General features: G+C 38.6%; 1 protein-coding gene across 6 annotated transcripts in view; it reads right to left on the reverse strand.

Moving 5' to 3' along the window:
- Positions 1–457: 457 nt before the first annotated feature.
- zc3h18 (zinc finger CCCH-type containing 18) overlaps positions 458–18,561 on the reverse strand; it is a 169,340-nt gene continuing 151,236 nt past the window's right edge. For 4 of the 6 annotated variants that reach the window (XM_069901980.1, XM_069901976.1, XM_069901977.1 and 1 more), the window contains 6 exons: positions 17,514–17,645; positions 13,134–13,300; positions 4,692–4,864; positions 3,165–3,261; positions 2,629–2,734; positions 458–1,217 (listed from right to left, as the gene is read on the reverse strand). In XM_069901980.1, coding sequence (XP_069758081.1) covers positions 995–1,217; positions 2,629–2,734; positions 3,165–3,261; positions 4,692–4,864; positions 13,134–13,300; positions 17,514–17,645 — 898 coding nt within the window. In that variant the 3' untranslated portion in view covers positions 458–994. The remainder of the gene's footprint in view (positions 1,218–2,628; positions 2,735–3,164; positions 3,262–4,691; positions 4,865–13,133; positions 13,301–17,513; positions 17,646–18,561) is intronic. The other 2 variants (XM_069901981.1, XM_069901979.1) reach the window with 1 other exon arrangement.

Below are 18,561 nucleotides of genomic sequence, written 5' to 3' on the forward strand. Positions count from 1 at the left end.
AATTTCAGCTGCCAGGCGAGGAGCACAGCTGCAGATTCTGGAGCTATTGCAACCTGACCTCCCTCCTCATTCTTTGTAATGCAAAAAATGAGATGAGGCAGCTCTTAGAGATGACAGACTTGGGCAGCACTTCTCAAACACTAGTGTTGACATAGACTCAGTTCTATTATCATAAGGCTAGGTTGGCTAATCAAAACTGTTCCAAATCTTTACAACTAGTAAATCCTTTATTAAAGTCATGTAAAAAAGTCAATCCTGAACATTTATCTCCCCGTTCAATGCAAACACTCTGTCCTCAACTTCAGCAGATATTATAAGCACATAAAAAAACCTGCTTTACCATAATCCCTCAGCTGTGCGTGTTAACCAAATGATCTTGTGAAGGAGGTGCCAATACTCCTAGACATTCAACAAAACTACAAGGTCAGTGTATGACATTAAAAAAACCTGAAAAGTATAAAATAAAAGAATGAATATTTATTTGGGAAGCCAGAGAAACAATTTTACCCAAAAAATGAATGTGGTGAGTGGAGGTGGGGAAGAAAGAGAATCAGCATTTGACAGCACATTCACCTGCTCTCTGGTAACACAGTATTTAAATGTGAGGAAGTCCTTCAGACAACACACACACACTAAGAACTTCTAAAGCAGTGTAAAAGATGTGGCTTCTCTAGGGTTGGGTTCCACGAGTTCAAGTCCAGTCACTGACTGCTTAAGTTGAACAGAATGCCACTGCAACATCAGTTTGTGTTAAATGCGCAACGGGGTTCACAGTCTGCAGCATCTTCCAGTTTGTGGAGGAACATGATGATACATCTGCAGCTACCCTGCAACCATCACCTCCACTGGTCATCAAGGTTTGGAGGATGGCAGTGAGGTACTCAAAGAGTCCCCCAACATGGCTGCTTCCTGAAATAAATCACGGATTTAATCACTGAAATACTGACAGCTGCCGCTAATCAAAGACCACAGTCCTGCGTGGGTAGGGTCACAACTACTGGACCTTGCCGGGAATTTTCGCTCGTTTTCGGGCAATGGCATCCTCTACAGCTTTCAGCTGCTTCAGCAGTTCCTCTCTGCGGGATAGTGTGCTGGATTTACTCGACTTAGCGGAGGATGCAGCAGTGGTGGAGGCTGATACATCGTGAGACTTGGAGCTTGAAGACACACTGGTCACTTTGCTGGAGACCTTTGATTGGGGTGATGGTGCCCGTTTTCTAAAAAGGAGGGGAAAATAGGTTAAAATACATGCAGTCAGTTGTCAAGAAACTTCCTTTTAATGTTTGCAGCATGTAGATGACATTTGAACCCAACATTTCTTGCCCAACCTGAGATGGTGAAGACCCAAGTCATATTTAGGCAGGTGGCAAGTTCATAGGCTCATACAGAACAGAGGCAAGAACATCGGTGGCTCAGTTGTGGTTTTGCAGCTTATGGCTTCCAGTTTATCAAATTCCAAAATTACACAGCCTTTCCTTTCCATAAACATTACAACATGATAGCTACTAAGGAACTGCACCCAGATTTTCCCCTTCAAACACAGAAATGCCTTAGATGCCTGACTGTTACAAGAACAGCCATACTTTTTGCCACTGAGGGGTAAAGAATCTATCATTCAGCAAGTGTCAATAGGGCACCGATAAAACAAGGAACAGTTGGGCAGGGCCAAATCAGATTTATGAAAAAGGTCAGGGTGGTCTGAAGTGGTTGTATTGGGGGGGGAGGGGGATCTGGCCATGGTGAGGGGATTTGGGGTGGTCTATGGTAGCTGTTGGGAGGACTGGGTCAGGTAGTCTGAGGTAGTTGTTTGTTGTTTTATAAAGGGTTGAATGGACACTGCCATCTTTTATTTCTGTGAGCTCCACTCAAGGGGGTGCCAGTGGGGTAAAGTGTTCTGGATGCTCAATCGTTAACTGGTTGGATGTTCACCTGCACTGGTTAAGGCTGGAATCCAGAGCCAGGATCTCTAAACAAAACCCAAGCACTACAAATCAAATGCAAACACATAGGCAGCACAGTGGGAGGAAGCATCTGATTCAAAACTTCTCAAGTTGGTGGTCTCCAATACTCCCAGGTTTTGTACCAATCCTCTAACTGGTGAAAAATATTAGGAAATAAATAACTAGTTACAGCTTCATTTCACATACTGCACCAAATGTGCTCCTTTCTCATCTTTTCTTCCCATTTACCTCTTTTTTTCCCCCTAATGTACTGCACTTTAAAAATTCAGGTGCATTTAAGATGTGGTCAGTTTGATAACACTTGCTCGGATTCCGGCCATTTATTTCCTATGCGTGCTGAGTGACCCGCTGAGTTTCTTCACTACCTTTGTGTATTGAACTCGATCCCAGCATTTGCAGATTTTCTTATTTAACTGGCTCTTACATTCCTTGTTTCATATAATGCAGCAATCACAATATTGCAAGTACACCTGTACATAGCCGCTGTCATTTCAGAAGCACTGGGAAGGTATTTTTTTAAGAAGCTGTGAACTAATTGTGCGATGGTGATGGAGATCTTGTCCCTACTAATTACCCTCACATACCTTCACCTCTTTCCGTCAGAGCCCAAAGCTTTTTTGTGGTAAACCTAGCCATGCTATACCAGGTTAATTCACTGTGCACCTACCTGTCTACTTGGGCGGGCGATGATCTCACCATCGGTGGCACTCGAGTACTCTGACGATCACCCTTTGGTGATGGTGCCCTACCAAATGGCTTCCGGTCACGATGTCCTGAATCAGAGAGACAGGCATTAGAAAGAAAAATCATCACTCGAGATGAGTACCAGAAAACACACATTTTACCCTCACTATAAGTTCAAAATCTCTGCACTGCTGCTCCTTCCGAATAGCTAGTTTGAGATGAAGTGATTGATGTTAAGTCTCACAAAAGTTGGGGCCAGGGGAGTGAGAGGTGAAAGCCAAAGGACAAAGCCAGTGTTGTACATTGAGATGCTTCTTGGGGCATTCATTTAAACAGATATGAGTGGTTATTCTGCCACAAGTTGGGCATCCTGAGAATGGACTTGACTCGACTGTCAGATCCTAGATTGATTCTGTTGCTTTGTAACTCACCACTGCTGTACTACCACAATGTACATATTTAGTTGCTGGAAACTTCCACTGCTTATCCTATGTAGCCTGTTAATATCTAAATACAAACCTCTTTCCGGAGACAGGGCGACCCGTTTGGAAGGTGGAGAGGATGGCCTCTCTTTATCAGAAGGTTCATACCGTTTCCGAGTACCCTTGTCAGCAGGCTGGAATAGACACAAAAGATCAAATTCCAGCACTCTTTTCATGACAGAAGCAAGCAACTCACACACACTCACTCACTAACACACACACACACTCACACACATACACTCACATACCCACACCCACCACCCCCCTCCACCCCAAACCTTGCTGATAAATTGCTGCCCATACGAAGGGAAGATTGTGGTTCAGTGAATTAAACTCTGGATACCTCCAAGCACCAATGCTGAATTAAATGATCCACAAGAAAACAGAGTATATAACACCAGGGGCATCGCGCATACAAGGCACGAGTAAAATTCCTTTGTTATTTCTACCATATCCAATTTGAGGGAATATAACTTTTAATTGGAGACAGTTGAGAAAATGTTCACAGTGATGTTCGCAGCTACAGAATAGCTGTTCTGCAGGTTTAGGACACTTCATGGTTGATCCAATTTTCTTCCTATTCCCAATAACTCTCAGTTGTTTGAAATCCACTTACCTTAGCTGTAAATATTCACTAGGAGGTACAGAATAGCTGTCCTGCAGGTTTAGGATACTTCATGGTTGATCCAATTTCCTTCCTATTCCCAACAACTCTGTTATTTGAAATCCACTTACCTTAGCTGTAAATATTCACTAGGAGGTCATTGTTATATGGAGGGTCACCCGACCTCTCTGGCTGGAACCTGGTCAGAAGTCACCTCACCTGCCAATTGGGTTATATCACCCAAAGGTGACTGCAGCATAAAGCCTACCATAGGGAGCAACTCTTTTTATTTTCCCTTCGAACAAACCCAAGATCCACTCCAGCTTGCAAGCCATGGGTGGTGCTGGAGGACTAATTGCAAGGACTAAGCCGGTAAAGGGTGGGGGGGCTATTGTGGTGCATACTTGAGGGAGACTAAAGCATCTCACTTGTTATAATAGTCAATTGTACCTTTTAGTTAATAGTGGTGCCATGCCTGCTAGTGCCCGAGGAGTTGTGGGTATCGTTTGTTTAACCCTTTGCATTTGGAATTGTGATTAACAGTGATTTGTTAGAAGCTGAGATTGTCGGTGATTTATCTGCGTCAGATGCACACAAGTTGTATGGAGTTGCTTTGTCTGCGTGTGAGAGTGTTCCCTATTGTGAATTCCCCCATGGGTAAATAAAGATAATTATTTGTAAGTAAACTGTGTCCAGACTTGTTACTTCTTGAACCATCTGAACTAGTTCTCACCATCACAGTCATTCCGTAGCTTTCCATGCCAAAGAGTACCAAAAATACTCAACTGCAAGACCATAGATCGTTTCCCAGCTCGGTCTTAAATGGGTTCCCCTATTTCTGGAAGCATGCTCTTTGGCCTGGACTTGCTCTAACAGCAACTTTTCAGTTAAATTTTTCCATCAATAAAATAGTACGGAAAAAAAAAGGAAAATTAAAAACCCATTTGGTATGTTTTGTACCTTGTTTAACAGGGTCAGTTTGATCTCTTTGTGTGCACTGTAAACAAGCTGTGGCGGTTTGCTGATCTGGGCTGGTTTTGGTGCAGAGGTCTTTTGTGGCTGTGGCGGAATCTCACGTTTTCGTTTCTCTTCACGTTCCTTCTCCCTTGGCGTCTCCTCTTTCTTGGGTTTCACTGAAGACAGATGGAAACATTTAAACATTGTTCTCTCAATAACTCAATTAGAGAGAATCAAAAAATTACTAAAGCAAATAATTACATTTCAGATTTTACACACATTAAAGAAATAAAATGGGTCCAGATATCTTTACCAGAAATTAGGTACATTGAATTGTCTAGGAAATTTAGAGAACAAATGATCTAACACGGAGCCATTTTAAAAAAGTAAGCAAGAAGCTGTAAAAAGCACTTTGAATCAACATTAATCTTGTGCGGATAAAGATTTTCCTACAACATGTGTAATTGGAAGCATTTTCTTTTAAAAATATTTTATTGATATTTTACAGTATAACCAATAAAACAGTACAATTATACAATGGTCTACAAAATTTAAAAAATTAGAAATAATTCTCAAGATAAGGAAATCCAGAGCACAACATGACAAGAAAGTAAAATTTAACAGCAAAAAAAAAAGTTGACATGTATAAATCAAGTGACACCAACTTGGAAAGGGACAGCACAGCGCTAAAATTCCAGAACAAAACTAATTTAACAGCAAAAAAAAAGTTGACATGTATAAATCAAGTGACACCAACTTGGAAAGGGACAGCACAGCGCTAAAATTCCAGAACAAAACTAATTTTTTTTTAAAAATAATTTTTTATTTTTCACACTAATGAACCATATCAACCAAAATATGTACAGATGTTTCTCATTAAATTTACACCGTGGTCTTTTCTCCCCGTTTTTTCCCCTTTCCCTCCCTCCCCTCTACCCTCCCCCCTCCAAAACCCATAAATATTCAACAGTTATAATACAATAAAACCATAAAACAATATCTTCACACAAAGGAAAATAAACAAGAAAAATGCATCATCTATTTATTACACACTGAATCTAGTCGTTTTGTCTTCTTATCATTTTCATTCTCATTTTAGGGGATGGAGGTCGGAGGCAAGCTCTCTCTGATATGTTCCATGTATGGTTCCCAAATTTGTTCATACATTATGACTTTATTTTTTAAATTATATGTTATTTTTTCCAATGGAATACATTTATTTATTTCCATGTACCATTGCTGTATACTAAGGCTCTCCTCCATTTTCCAAGTTGACATTATATACATTTTTTTGCTATCGCTAAGACTATCATAATGAATTTTTTTTGCACTTTATCCAATTTGAGGCTTAATTCTCTATTTAAGTTACTTAAAAGAAATAGCTCTGTTTTTTTGGGTATGTTATTTTTTGTAATTTTATTTAGTATCTGATTTAATTCTTCCCAAAACGTATTTACTTTCGTACATGCCCAAGTTGCATGTAATGTTGTTCCCATTTCCTTCCCACAGTGAAAACATCTATCCGATAATGTTGAGTCCCATTCTTTTAATTTTTGAGGAGTGATATATACCCTGTGTAACCAATTCTACTGTATCATGCGTAACCTTGTGTTTATTGTATTCTTCATAGTTCCAGAACATAACTTTTCCCGTACTTCATTTTTTATTTTTTATGTTTAGATCCTTTTCCCTCTTCTGCTTAGGTTTAAAGTTTATTCCATTTTCCTTATCTTGCAGCTTAATGTACATGTTGGTTATAAATCTTTTGATTATCATTGTGTCTGTAATCACGTATTCAAAGCTGCTTCCTTCAGGTAATCTCAAGCTGTTTCTCAATTTATCCTTTAAAAAAGCTTTCAATTGATGACATGCAAACATTGTACTATGAGTTTTTCCATATTTGTACTTCAACTGTTCAAATGTTAATAAATTATTTCCCAAAAAACAATTTTCTATTCTTTTGATTCCTTTTCTCTCCCATTCTCTAAAGGAAAGGTTGTCTATTGTAAAAGGGATTAGTGGATTTTGCATCAATAGTAATTTTGGTATTTGATCATTAATTTTTTTCCTAACAAAACTAATTCTTGGGATTATGATAATCATCCATAAATGGGGCCATACCTTTTGAAATTTAATATCTGAATTCTTGATATGTATCTAATTCTTTCTAGAGTTAAGACATAATATCCCTTAGCCATTGTGCATGTGTAGGTGGAGTGTATCTTTCCATTTAATCAAATTGCACGTCTGGCGATCAATGAAGCAAAAGATAAAATTCGGCTTTGAATTGGTCAGTAATACATTAACATCTTGAGGTGATCCAAAAAGAGCAACTAAAGGGCAAGATGCTGAGTATCTTTCCTGGAGATGCTCTGCTAGACCTCTACTGCAGCCATCTTCAGCTCCTGCTTGTTTTGGAGGCTTGTCAACTTGCATGCTCAATAGGATTTAGATTGGGTGACTAACTTGACCATTTAAGAATTTTCCAGTTTTTAGCTTTGAAAAACTCCTTTGTTGCTTTACCAGTATGTTTGGGATAATTGTCTTGCTGTAGGATGAGGCACCGTTCAATGAGTTGGAGGAATTGGCTCAAACTTGAGCAGATGTTTGTATACACCTCAGAATTCATTGTGCTACTGCCATCAGTAGTTACATCACCAATGAAGACCAGTCTGCCAATATGCGTGGCAGCCATACATGCCCAGGCCATAACACCCCCGTCACCATTTTTCTGCATTTGAAGTGGTATAGTTTGGATCTTGAGCAGTTCCTTTATGCTGCCACACTTTGCTCTTGCCATCACTCTGATACTGGTTAATATTGGTCTCATCTGTCCACAAGGCCTTTCTCCAGAATTCTGCAAGCTCTTTTAACTAGTTCTTGGCAAACTGTAATCTGGCCATCCTGTGTCTGTGGCAAACTAGTGGTTGGCATCCTGCACTTTAGCCTTTGTATTTCTGTTCATGAAGTCATCTGCAGACAGTAGTCATTGACATATTCACACCTGCTTCCTGAAAAGTGTTTATGATCTTTCAGACAGGCCTTTGGGGATTTTTCTTCATTATGATGAGAATTCTTCTGTCTTCAGCAGTGATGGTCTTCCTTCCTTTTGCGATTACTGAGGTCACCAGTACGTTCTTTCTTCTCAATGATGTTCCAAACTGTAATTTTGTAATCCTAAGGTTTGGGTGATGTCTCTTACTCTTTTATTCTCATTTCTCAGCCTCACAATGGCTTCTTTGACTTTCATTGGCACAACTCTAGTTCTCATGTAGAAAAATTGCAACTGTAGACTCCAAAGGTGATCAAAAGCTTAGAAGAAAGCCTAGCTCTCTTATACCTGCACCAATGATGCAATTAAACATAACTGAGTCCTCACAAACACCCATGAAGTCAAATGTCCCAAATATAACGGTGCACTGAAATGAGGGAACTATGTATAAAAATCAAATCAAAATATATATACAAATAACCCTAAATAAAATCTGAATGCACACTTTAATCGCGTGAATAGTTGATTACAAATTTAAAATTGTGCAGCACAGGGACAAAAAAAGGGGGAAAAAAGTGACGTTGTCCCAAATATTATAGAGGGTACTGTAAATGTAATAAAAACAAAGATAATATTCACATTTATCCCAATGCAAAAAATTGACTGAATACTAATACAGAGATACAAACACATACACAAGGCACTCCCTCCTCAGCATCACTTGGAAAATCCTGGCTTGCAGTAAATTCTGGATGAAGAGTAAATTTAAACATCACCAGTGAAGGTGACATCAGAGAGCACAGTGGTCATCATCCAGGGTAAAGCACAGCCACAGGGACAATGTGTGAACTCCATACATCTCCAGTGATCTGAGATCAACATTAACCCTAGGTGCTGCCAGTGTGGAGTTTCCATATTGTCCCTGGTAGCAGTGAATTCCTCAGGTGCCCTGGTTTGTTCCCAAATGTTCAAAACATGCTGACGATAAGCTTAAATGCCACAGTGTTTCGAACTGCAGGAAGTTACAGTGTCATAGGATTATGGGGGATACGAGAGGGAAAATGGGATTAGTGCAACTACGGTATTGTGTTGGAAGGCACTTGATGGTCAGCAAAGACCTGGAGACCTAAAGGACCTGTTTCAGTGCTAAAGTTTTGCCCCCTTACTCTTAACTCATGTCCTCTTGTTCCAACCTCCCCTGTCCTCAGGGGAAAGAGTCTGTTTATGTCTAGTCTATCTATTCCTTTCATAATTTTAAATACCTTTATCAAATCCCCTCTCAGCCATCTACATTCCAATGAATAAAGTCCCAGTCTCCTTAATCTCTCCCTGTAATCTAGATGCTGTAAGCCAGGCAACGTCCTTGTAAATCTTCTCTGCATCCTCTCCACCTTATCTATATCCCTTCTATAATTTGGAGACCAGAACTGAGCACAATACTCCAAACCTGGCCTCACCAATGCCTTAAACAACCCCAGCATCACTTCCCAGCTCCTCTACTCTATACTATGATTTATGAAGACCAGCATACCATATGCCTTCTTAACCACCCTGTCTACATGGGAATCCATCTTCAATGAACTCTGTACCATAATCCCCAGGTCCCTCTGTGTACCTCAATGCCCTCCCCTTAACTGCATATATCCTATTCTGGTTATTTTTACTGAAATGCCATCTTTCAGCCCACTCTTCCAAACAAACCAAATCCTTCTGTAATCCAAGAAAACCCTTCCTCATTATCCACCACTCCCCCTAGTTTCGTATCATCGGCACATTTGCTTACCCAGTTAACCACACCCTCCTCTAAATCATTAATATAAATGATAAACAACAAGGGACCCAGCACCGATCCCTGAGGCACCCCACTTGTCACAGACTTCCAACCTGACAGACTGTTGTCCACCATGACTACTGTCTATCTTCCAGCCATCTCTGAACTCATCTCTCTACTAATCCCTAGCGACTGAACCTTCCTTATTAACCTTACACGCAGAAGCTTATCAAAAACCTTATTAAAATCCAAAAAGATCACATCAACCGCCCTCCCTTCATTTACTTTTCTTGTAACCTCCTCAAAAAACTCAACAAGGTTCGTCAAACATGACTTTCCCTTTAAAACCCATGCTGGGTGCCCTTAATCAATCCCTGCCTATCCAGATATGCATATATACTATCTAGAAGAATACCTTCCCCACCACCGAAGTTAAACTTACTGGCTGATAATTACTTGGCCTACACCTAATGCTTTTTTTAGATAACGGAACAACATTCGCAATCCCCCAATCCCGCGGTATCACACCCTCCTCCAGTGATCGTTGAAAAATCAGTGTCAGTGCCCCCACTATTTGTTCCCTGACTTCCCTTGAAGTCCTGGGAAAAATCCCATCAGGACCAGGAGACATCCATCTTTATTGACCTTGAAGCTCAAAAGTCCTCACTTTACTAATCCCTATCCTCTCCATAACTAAGCCATTTGCCTCACTTATCTCACATACCCCAATGTCCCTTTCCCTCGTGAATACAAACGAGAAAAAATTGTTCAATATCTCTCCCATCTCATACGGTTCCTCAGATAGTTCTTGGTACGTTTCGAACAGTGAGAGGAAACCAGAGCCTCTGGGGAAAATCCACGCAGACACAGAGAGAACAGCATGGGATTTGAATCCCGGTCCTGACCACTGGCACTGTAAATGAGTTGTGCTAACCCGCTACACCAACTGTGCTGTCCTACACCAATCGATTGACGACAGTAAATTGCAAATCTAGACTACAAGGCCAATAGGAAATAACATTCCTGGGATGGTCTAATTCACTGAAGGGTTAAGAGAAAGTAATTCAAACCAGTTTAATATTACTTTAGTTTGTAAGCACAGACCAGAATTAGAAATTCTATGCTACTGATCTGTTGCCAAGATTAGAATCGTGGCATTGTCTCACTTGAATATGATAATCATGACATCAGCACACATGCAAAACACAAACTACTGTCAATCTCACAAAGGACAGTCACATAGAATCATGGAGTCATACAGTATCTAACAGCCTCCTACCTGGTAGGTAGGGAATGAATACACACAGCCTATCCAACCTCTCCCTACAACTCAACCCTTCCAGTCCCAGCAATATCCTGGTGAATCTCCTCTGCACCCCTCCAAACTGATTGATGCCCTTCTGACCAGAATTGAACACAGTACTTCAAATGTGGTCTCACCAACATCTTGAACAGCTGAATCACAAGGTCCCAATATTTGTACTCAATACTTTGCCCAAAGAAGGTTAGCATGCCAAACATCTTCTTCAGCATCTCATCCACACGTTGCCTCTTTCAGAGATCTGTACCCCTAGGAATCTCTGATAATAAACTCATTGGCATATGTATTATACAATGTACACGTGCACTAAAATAGATAATGAATATTCACTGTTACTATACTACAAAAAAAATAGATTTATGGGGTTTATATATGTCAGTATAATATCATGTCCCTAAAGGAGCTAAACAAAAAATATGCAGATTCAGAGATGAGAGCAATAAACATGTGCTGGAGAAACTCAGCAGGTCAAAGATCAGATTTATTGTCAAAGTACATACATGACATCACATACAACCTAGAGATTCTTTTTCCTGCAGGCCAGGCAGAATTTCTACTTATCATTAGTGCAAAACTGCACACAAGAAAAAAAATACATTGACATTAGAAATACATTGAAACAAACTGATTGTGCAATACAGAAGAAAAAAAATCCAGTAATGTGGATTTGTGTAAAGTAAGAGTTCTTAAATGAACCTTTGGTTATTTAGGAGTCTGATGGTGGAGGGGCAGCCACTGTTCTTGAGCCTGGTGGTGAGGGTCTTGTGGCTTCTATACCTCTTTCCTGATGGCAGCAGCGAGAACAGAGCATATCCTGGGTGATATATATCCTTGATGATTGTGTTTGCTCTCTGATGGTAGCATTCCATGTAGATGTTCTTGATGGTAGGGAGAGTTTTTCCTGTGATGTATCCACTACCTTTTAGAGGGCTTTCTACTCAGAGTTATTGGTTCCCCCTTACCAGGTAAGATGCAGCTGGTCAGTGTTCATTTCCATATACATCTGCAGAAGTTTGCCAAGGTTTTGGCGTCATACCAAACCTCTGCAAACTCCTGAAGAAGTAGAGGGGCTGACATGCTTTCTTCACAATAGCATTAACGTATTGGGTCCACACAGGTCACATAGCATCCATAAGAAGTAAAAGGTAAGCAGTGTTTCAGGACTGAGCCCTTCACTCCCTTGATCTGCTGAGTTTCTCCAGCACTTTAGTCTATTGCAACATCGTGGGTTGAGGGGCCTGTATTGTGGTGTGTTTTACCAAGTTATAAAAGCACAGACAGTCCTTTGTGGTATTGGAAAAGTCCATGAATAGTGTGAGAAGGGGAAGTTCAAGAACTTAATAGCTGCTTAAAAGAAGGTGTTCTTGAATCAATGGATGCTGTACTTCAGGCTTCTGTACCTTCTACCTGAAGGTAGCAGTCAGTATAGATTGTGATCAGGGTGATATTGGTTGCCTTCTTGATGTGGACAATGGATGCGAGATCAGAGCCTGTGATCACCTGGCTACGTTTGCTACATTTTGTAGTCTTCTGTTTTTTTGGGCACTCAAGTTATCAAACCAGACCGTGATGCAACCAATTATTATTCCTTCCACAGTGCAAGTGTACTGATTTGATAGACATCCACTGGCTTGCCCACAATCCTCCTTGTCACCTCTTCATAATTCTTCTCAGATTCGTGAGACATCACACAAATCCATGCTGATTACCTCCAATCAGTCATTGATTCTCCAAATGTTAGTGGATCCTGTTCCTCAGAGATTCCCCTAGCAATCTTCTCACACACTGTCATCAAGCTCACTAGCCTTTAGCTCCATGGCTTTTCCTTGTTAAATAATGGTTAGCCTCTTGAGGCCAAAATCGACAAATACCAGAGGAAGGGCCTCCACAACTTTCTCTCTCATTTCCCCACATAGAGCAAAAATGCACTGGATCAGGCACTGGGGGTTTGTTCACCTTAATTCATTTGAAGGCTGCCAATACCTCCTCCATGATAGTTCTCATATGGTCCTGGACATGGCCACTTGCTTTCTTCAATTCTTGGCTTCTGTGATCTCATTCAAGTAAAGGCTGATGAGAAATATTCATTACAAAATATAATCCATCTCTTTTGGTTCCACACAAAGATGGCACCCTGTTAATTTTTAATGGGACCAATTCTTTCCCTGGAGCTCAAATTGTACAGCATGTGTCATAACAGTGTATGAAAAATACAAATATTTTTGTCACAAATGAATGGTGTCGATGCCTACTGACAGGCCTCTAACCGTGCAAACTAGTCTGTGGTCAGTCCTTCACCTCAATCTGGATGCAAAACAATCTCTCAGCTACAGTTCCTCTATTCCAAGAGGTGGTACCTACCTTTTTCCTTCTGCTTCTGCTGCTGTGTAGGTGCTTGTGATCGGGAGCTGGCAGATGACACGGGACTGGCTAAATCTGCATACATGTTCTCAGAATCAGCACTTCTTACAGAGCTGCTGCTTGAAGAAGCACTCGACACAGATGATACACTGCTCACACTGAGGGACCTGGAACAAAATGAATTATTCAAAGCACTTCTTTTCTATGTACCAAGTACTATAAAACAGTGACAATTTAATACCATATTACTTAAGATCAGAGTTTTTGACTTTTTTAGAAAATCAGATTCAATTTTTTCTTGATGTTAATTTAAGACCAGAGATTTCCAATTCAATAATCAGGGACTCAATGAAAGCCGACTTACGTGGTCAAATTATTTCACATACAGTTAGTATAAACAAAAGACCAGGATAGAAAGAATAGATTTGATCCATCAGATTAAACAGATTGACCTACAATTTGCCCAAAGTAGAGATCCGGAGTTATTTAAGAAGAGAACCGAACTCAAAACCAAATTTGATCTACTTTCCACTAATCCAAATGAACAAGAGATATTGAAACTAAGAGTCAATTTTATATCTATGGAGAGAAATCTGGCAAATTACTAGGCAATCAATTGAAAGCTATTTTGACTTAAAAAACAAAATAATAGGTTTTCTCTCCCTGATGGTCCAATTCTAACCATTCTAAACTCAATAACATCTTTAGAGATTTCTATTTTAAACTTTACGCTCCTGAATTTAACAATGAATATGATCTGATGAATAATTTTTTTTAGATAATTTGGATATATTGATGATATCCCAGGAAAACCAACAAAATCTGAAAGCTTCAGTTTCACAAGAAGAACTGCAAAAAGCAATATCCTCTTTATAGTCAAATCTTCAGGCCCGGATGGATTTCCAGTGGAGTTTTACAAATTATTCTCAAAACTATTATTCTGCAACTAAACCTAGTATTGAATGATTCATTTCGAGAAATTACCTCCTTTTAGTGTGGGTTTTAAAAAGGGAAAGATCCTGATAATTGTGCATCCTACAAACTGATTTCTTTACTCAATGTGGACATGAAGATTTATTAAAAATTTAGCACATAGATTAGAGAATATTTTACCAAGGATAATAAATTTATTCTAAATGGTTTAATTAAAATAGTTATTCTTATCATAATGTTCATAGATTAATGAATATTATATATTCTCCTTCTACTCACCCTAAAGACTATTTTTTCCTTAGAAGCTGAAAAAGCATTTGATAGAGTAAAATAAGAATACCTATTTGCCACTTTAGTAAAATTTAATTTTGGATCAGATTTTATTTAATGGATATTATTTATTTAATGGAGATTTTATGCATCTCCAACAGCATCAATTTGTGCTAATTCTCAATAGTTTTTTTAAGTTATGAGGCATGAGACAGGGTTGCCCCCTAAGCCCTATACTTTTTGATTTAGTGGTTGAGCTGCTAGCTGTTGCTATATGAGCAAATGAAGATTTCAGAGGCTTGTTATCTCTATATGCAGATGACCTTTTACTTTTTGTGTCCACTCCAGAGGTATCCATACCAAGGATATTGTTGCTACTTAGATGCTTTGGTAAATTGGCAGGATATAAACTTAATTTGCATAAGAGAGAACTATTACCACTAAAAGGCCCACTTACTCTATATTCTAATGATCCTTTTAAAATAATGAAAGATCAATTAAAATATCAAGGTATTATAACTAAGCATTTGAAAAACCTCAAAGAAAACTTTGTAGATTTATTTAATCAGACTAAAACAATACTCTCTGGATGGTCATCAGTTTCTCTTCTATGATGGGCCACATTAATTTGATAAAAATGAATATTTTACCAAATTTTTTATATTTATCTAAATCATTACCAATTTTTATTTCTAGGTATTTCTTTGACACATTGGAATCATCTGTCATATATACAGCAAGGAAAGAAACCAAAAATAAATAAAAATTATCTTCAGCACACAAGAAATGACGGAGGACTGTCGTTACCTATTTTAGATTTTATTATTGGGCAATGAACATAGGAATATGCTCTAATTCTTACAGTTTGATAATAGAGATGATTGCCCCAATTGGATGGAAACCAAATTGAAATCTCTTAAGAATATTTCCTTACGGGTGGTATTGGGCTCACCTTTACCTCCCTATTCCAAAACTATCAAAAGAATTTAACAATAAGACATAGATTGAAGATTTGGAGTTAATTTAGGAATTTTTTTAGAATTATGGGATTTACATTTACTAGCCCTATTCTACTCAATCATTTATTCCAACACGCCATTTTAGATGCAAACCATGAAGAATGGAATCATCTAGGAATTAAAATTTTTAACAATCTTTTTATCCAATAAAATTTTGCATCTTTACAATTGACGATGAAATTTAATCTGCCAAACAAACACTTTTTTTTTAAAGAAATTATCAAATTAGACATTTTATTTGTTCTAAACTTTCAGTATTTCCATACCTTCAGGATCTGAATTTCAGAGATGAACTTTTTGAATTACAATTTGTACATAAAGGTATAATATCTGCCTTATATTATAAAATATTGAATTTAAAAACAGTATCTTTGATTGGGATCAAAACTGAATGGGAGAATAATCTTAATATGCCTATTTCAGAAGAAGATTGGATTTCAATTTGGCTCTTATCCATGATTCATCTTTATGCAATAGGCAGAGTTTGATTCAATTTAATATGGTGCATAGAAATCATTTTTCTAAAGTTAAGCTCATTTGAATCTACTCAAATAGCAACTCATTGTGTGACAAATGTAAAAAAATTTGAAGCCTCTTTGATACATATGTTTTGGTTTTGTCCCAATTTAGCAAAATATTGGACAGCTATTTTCAGAACATTTTTGGTCATGATCTAGAACCATGCCCTTTGATTAATATACTTGGCCTCTCCAGTGATGTAAGCATATATTTAATGTCTAACCAAAAATAGGTTTTAGCATTTTCCACTATACTGGCTAGAAGAGGAATATTGCTTAAATGGAAAGAGGACTTTCCACCCACCCATAGACAATGGTTTCTGGATATTATGTCCTTCCTAAGTATGGAAAAAAAAATCAGACATATTATGTTAGATGTTATTTCTTTCGATAAGACTAGGGGTCCATTTATAGCTTACTTTCATAATTGAAATTATCAAGGTGCAGGAATGCAGTATGTGGGCATGTTTCATCGGATCTCCGGTGGTCGTTGCTCGATTTCAAGTCTGCTTGAATACCAATTTCAACCTTGATTAGTAGATGGGTTGATCTTTATCATCCACCTTCTTTTCTTTTTCACTATATGTTTAGGTTGGAATACATGTATTATTATTTCTATATAATGAAACCAATCCAAATGTAGATATTTAATTTATATGGACTTATAATGTATGGTTGTATGATAAAACTCAAAAATAATTAAAAAAAAAATTGCAGTGGAATTAAATTGTGGTGCCCAGGATTAAGAGCCGGGTGATGCCGCTCGCTGCTGTGGCGACTCTCCAAAAGTATTAGATATATGCTAGTTAGGATTTATCTGTAATTTTGGGGGAGGGGGTAATGATGGCTGTAGGATTAGCGTAGCACAGCTAGCGTAACACTGTTACAGCGCCAGTGACTGGGGTTTGAATTTAAATTTTATAAGTTACAGAAATTATCTGATTAAAGGAACTTTACATAATTAAAGAGTACAATACTGATTTTCTTTCAAATTACTTTACATTTTACACTGTCTTTTGTCTTTTAAACGGTATGTTTTTAATGCAGGTATTGGAAGAGTGAGTCTCAGTCAACCAGAAAATTTGCATATCTGACAGCCGCAATACCCATAGGTACCGGATAATGTACATGGATAGGGAAGGTTTGGAGGGATATAGGGCAAATGGGACTAGCTCAGGTGGGTGCCTTGATCAGCCAGCATGATGACTCTTTTGTTATGTTCAGAACTGATAAGGATCCTCAATTTGAAATGTTAACGGCTTCTCTTTTCAGAGAAGGTGAATGTTGGTGAATGTTTCTAGCTATTTACTTCCTGTTTAGTCCGGAATCCCTTAATGAGACTGCTAGAGCAGTCACAATCAAAGCCAATCTCAAAAGGAAACATAACTTCCATATTTAAAACTGTCTAAAACCCACATCTGGAGGTCTAGTCAACAGGCATCACTGAATACTTACCCAGAACCAGAATTTAGGAGTCTTTTCCTCTAAAATTCAGAGGTTAACTCAAGGTTCCTAATTTGCTCTCACTGTAGATTGATCTTTCAGCAACACCTTGATCAATCGGAGGACTGTGGATGGATTGCTATTATCTGAGATGCATTTTGTAATAGGGAATACACACGGCAGACTCAAGATTTTACCTGGATCGGTGGGAACCTGATGCAGATTGCGAGCCAGATGCTGATGTCGACGGAGACACTGAGCGAGAATGTGACCGTGAACTTGAGCCACTGTAGCTGCTGCCACTATCACTACCACTTGCTGTCTGTCTACTAACAAAAGAAGAGAATTGAGGCTTTATTGAGCAGATAAAGATTTGAGATATTGACCATGTTTACACAGAGACCACCCAAGGCATAAGCAAACATTTATTTAGTCGAAGTGCTCTTAATATAGCCTTTTTTTCAAGTTGCATTGAAAAATGGAAAACAACTCAATTTGTCCTTTGGTGGTCTTCCTCATTTATAAAACAAGCAAATGGTGCAGCTAGTGTTCTGCACATGTAGAAATGACAAAAACTGTTCTGTTCTGGTGATGTAAGGAAGTTAACCCATACTCAAGGCCAGCATGTATAGTAATTTAAAAAAAAGTAGGGTGCTGCGTTACAATAAGTCAAAGCATCCAGGGTAATATTGTTACAAAGATAAAAGTGCAATTTCCAATTGAGCTTCGAATGAAATTAAATTCAAAGTTACATCAAAACCACCCTCCCCTTTCCAAACACAGTCAATGATATTGGCAGAAGCAGACTACCAACAACCTGCATTATTCATGTCTTAATGTAAACTGAAAAAGTCCAACACAATTTATGAAATAGATGCTGGTATTTGACAGAAGCTTCATGCAATCTTTGGCTAACAATACATTTTAATATGAAGAAAGAATAGAGACAAAGAATATGATGGAGTTGTAGGAGAAACCTCCAGAAAGGTAGTTGGGTGACAGTGGAAGATATGTTCATGGCACTGAATCAAAGGGCTCCACAGAAGGGGCTACTCTGATGAGGGTGGGAACAGTTGCAGAGAGCTGTAAAAGCATTGTTGGGAACTAATGATAGGGTAAGATGTGGGTAATGTAGCAACATAGCTAAATTCATCGAATTATACAGCATGAAAACAGGCTCTTGGGCCCCATTCACCCATAACCACCAAGGTGCCATCCTGAACTAGTCCCATTTTCCTGCATTGA

Source organism: Narcine bancroftii, chromosome 10, assembly GCF_036971445.1.
Source record: "Narcine bancroftii isolate sNarBan1 chromosome 10, sNarBan1.hap1, whole genome shotgun sequence".
NCBI classification, from domain to species: Eukaryota; Metazoa; Chordata; class Chondrichthyes; order Torpediniformes; family Narcinidae; genus Narcine; species Narcine bancroftii.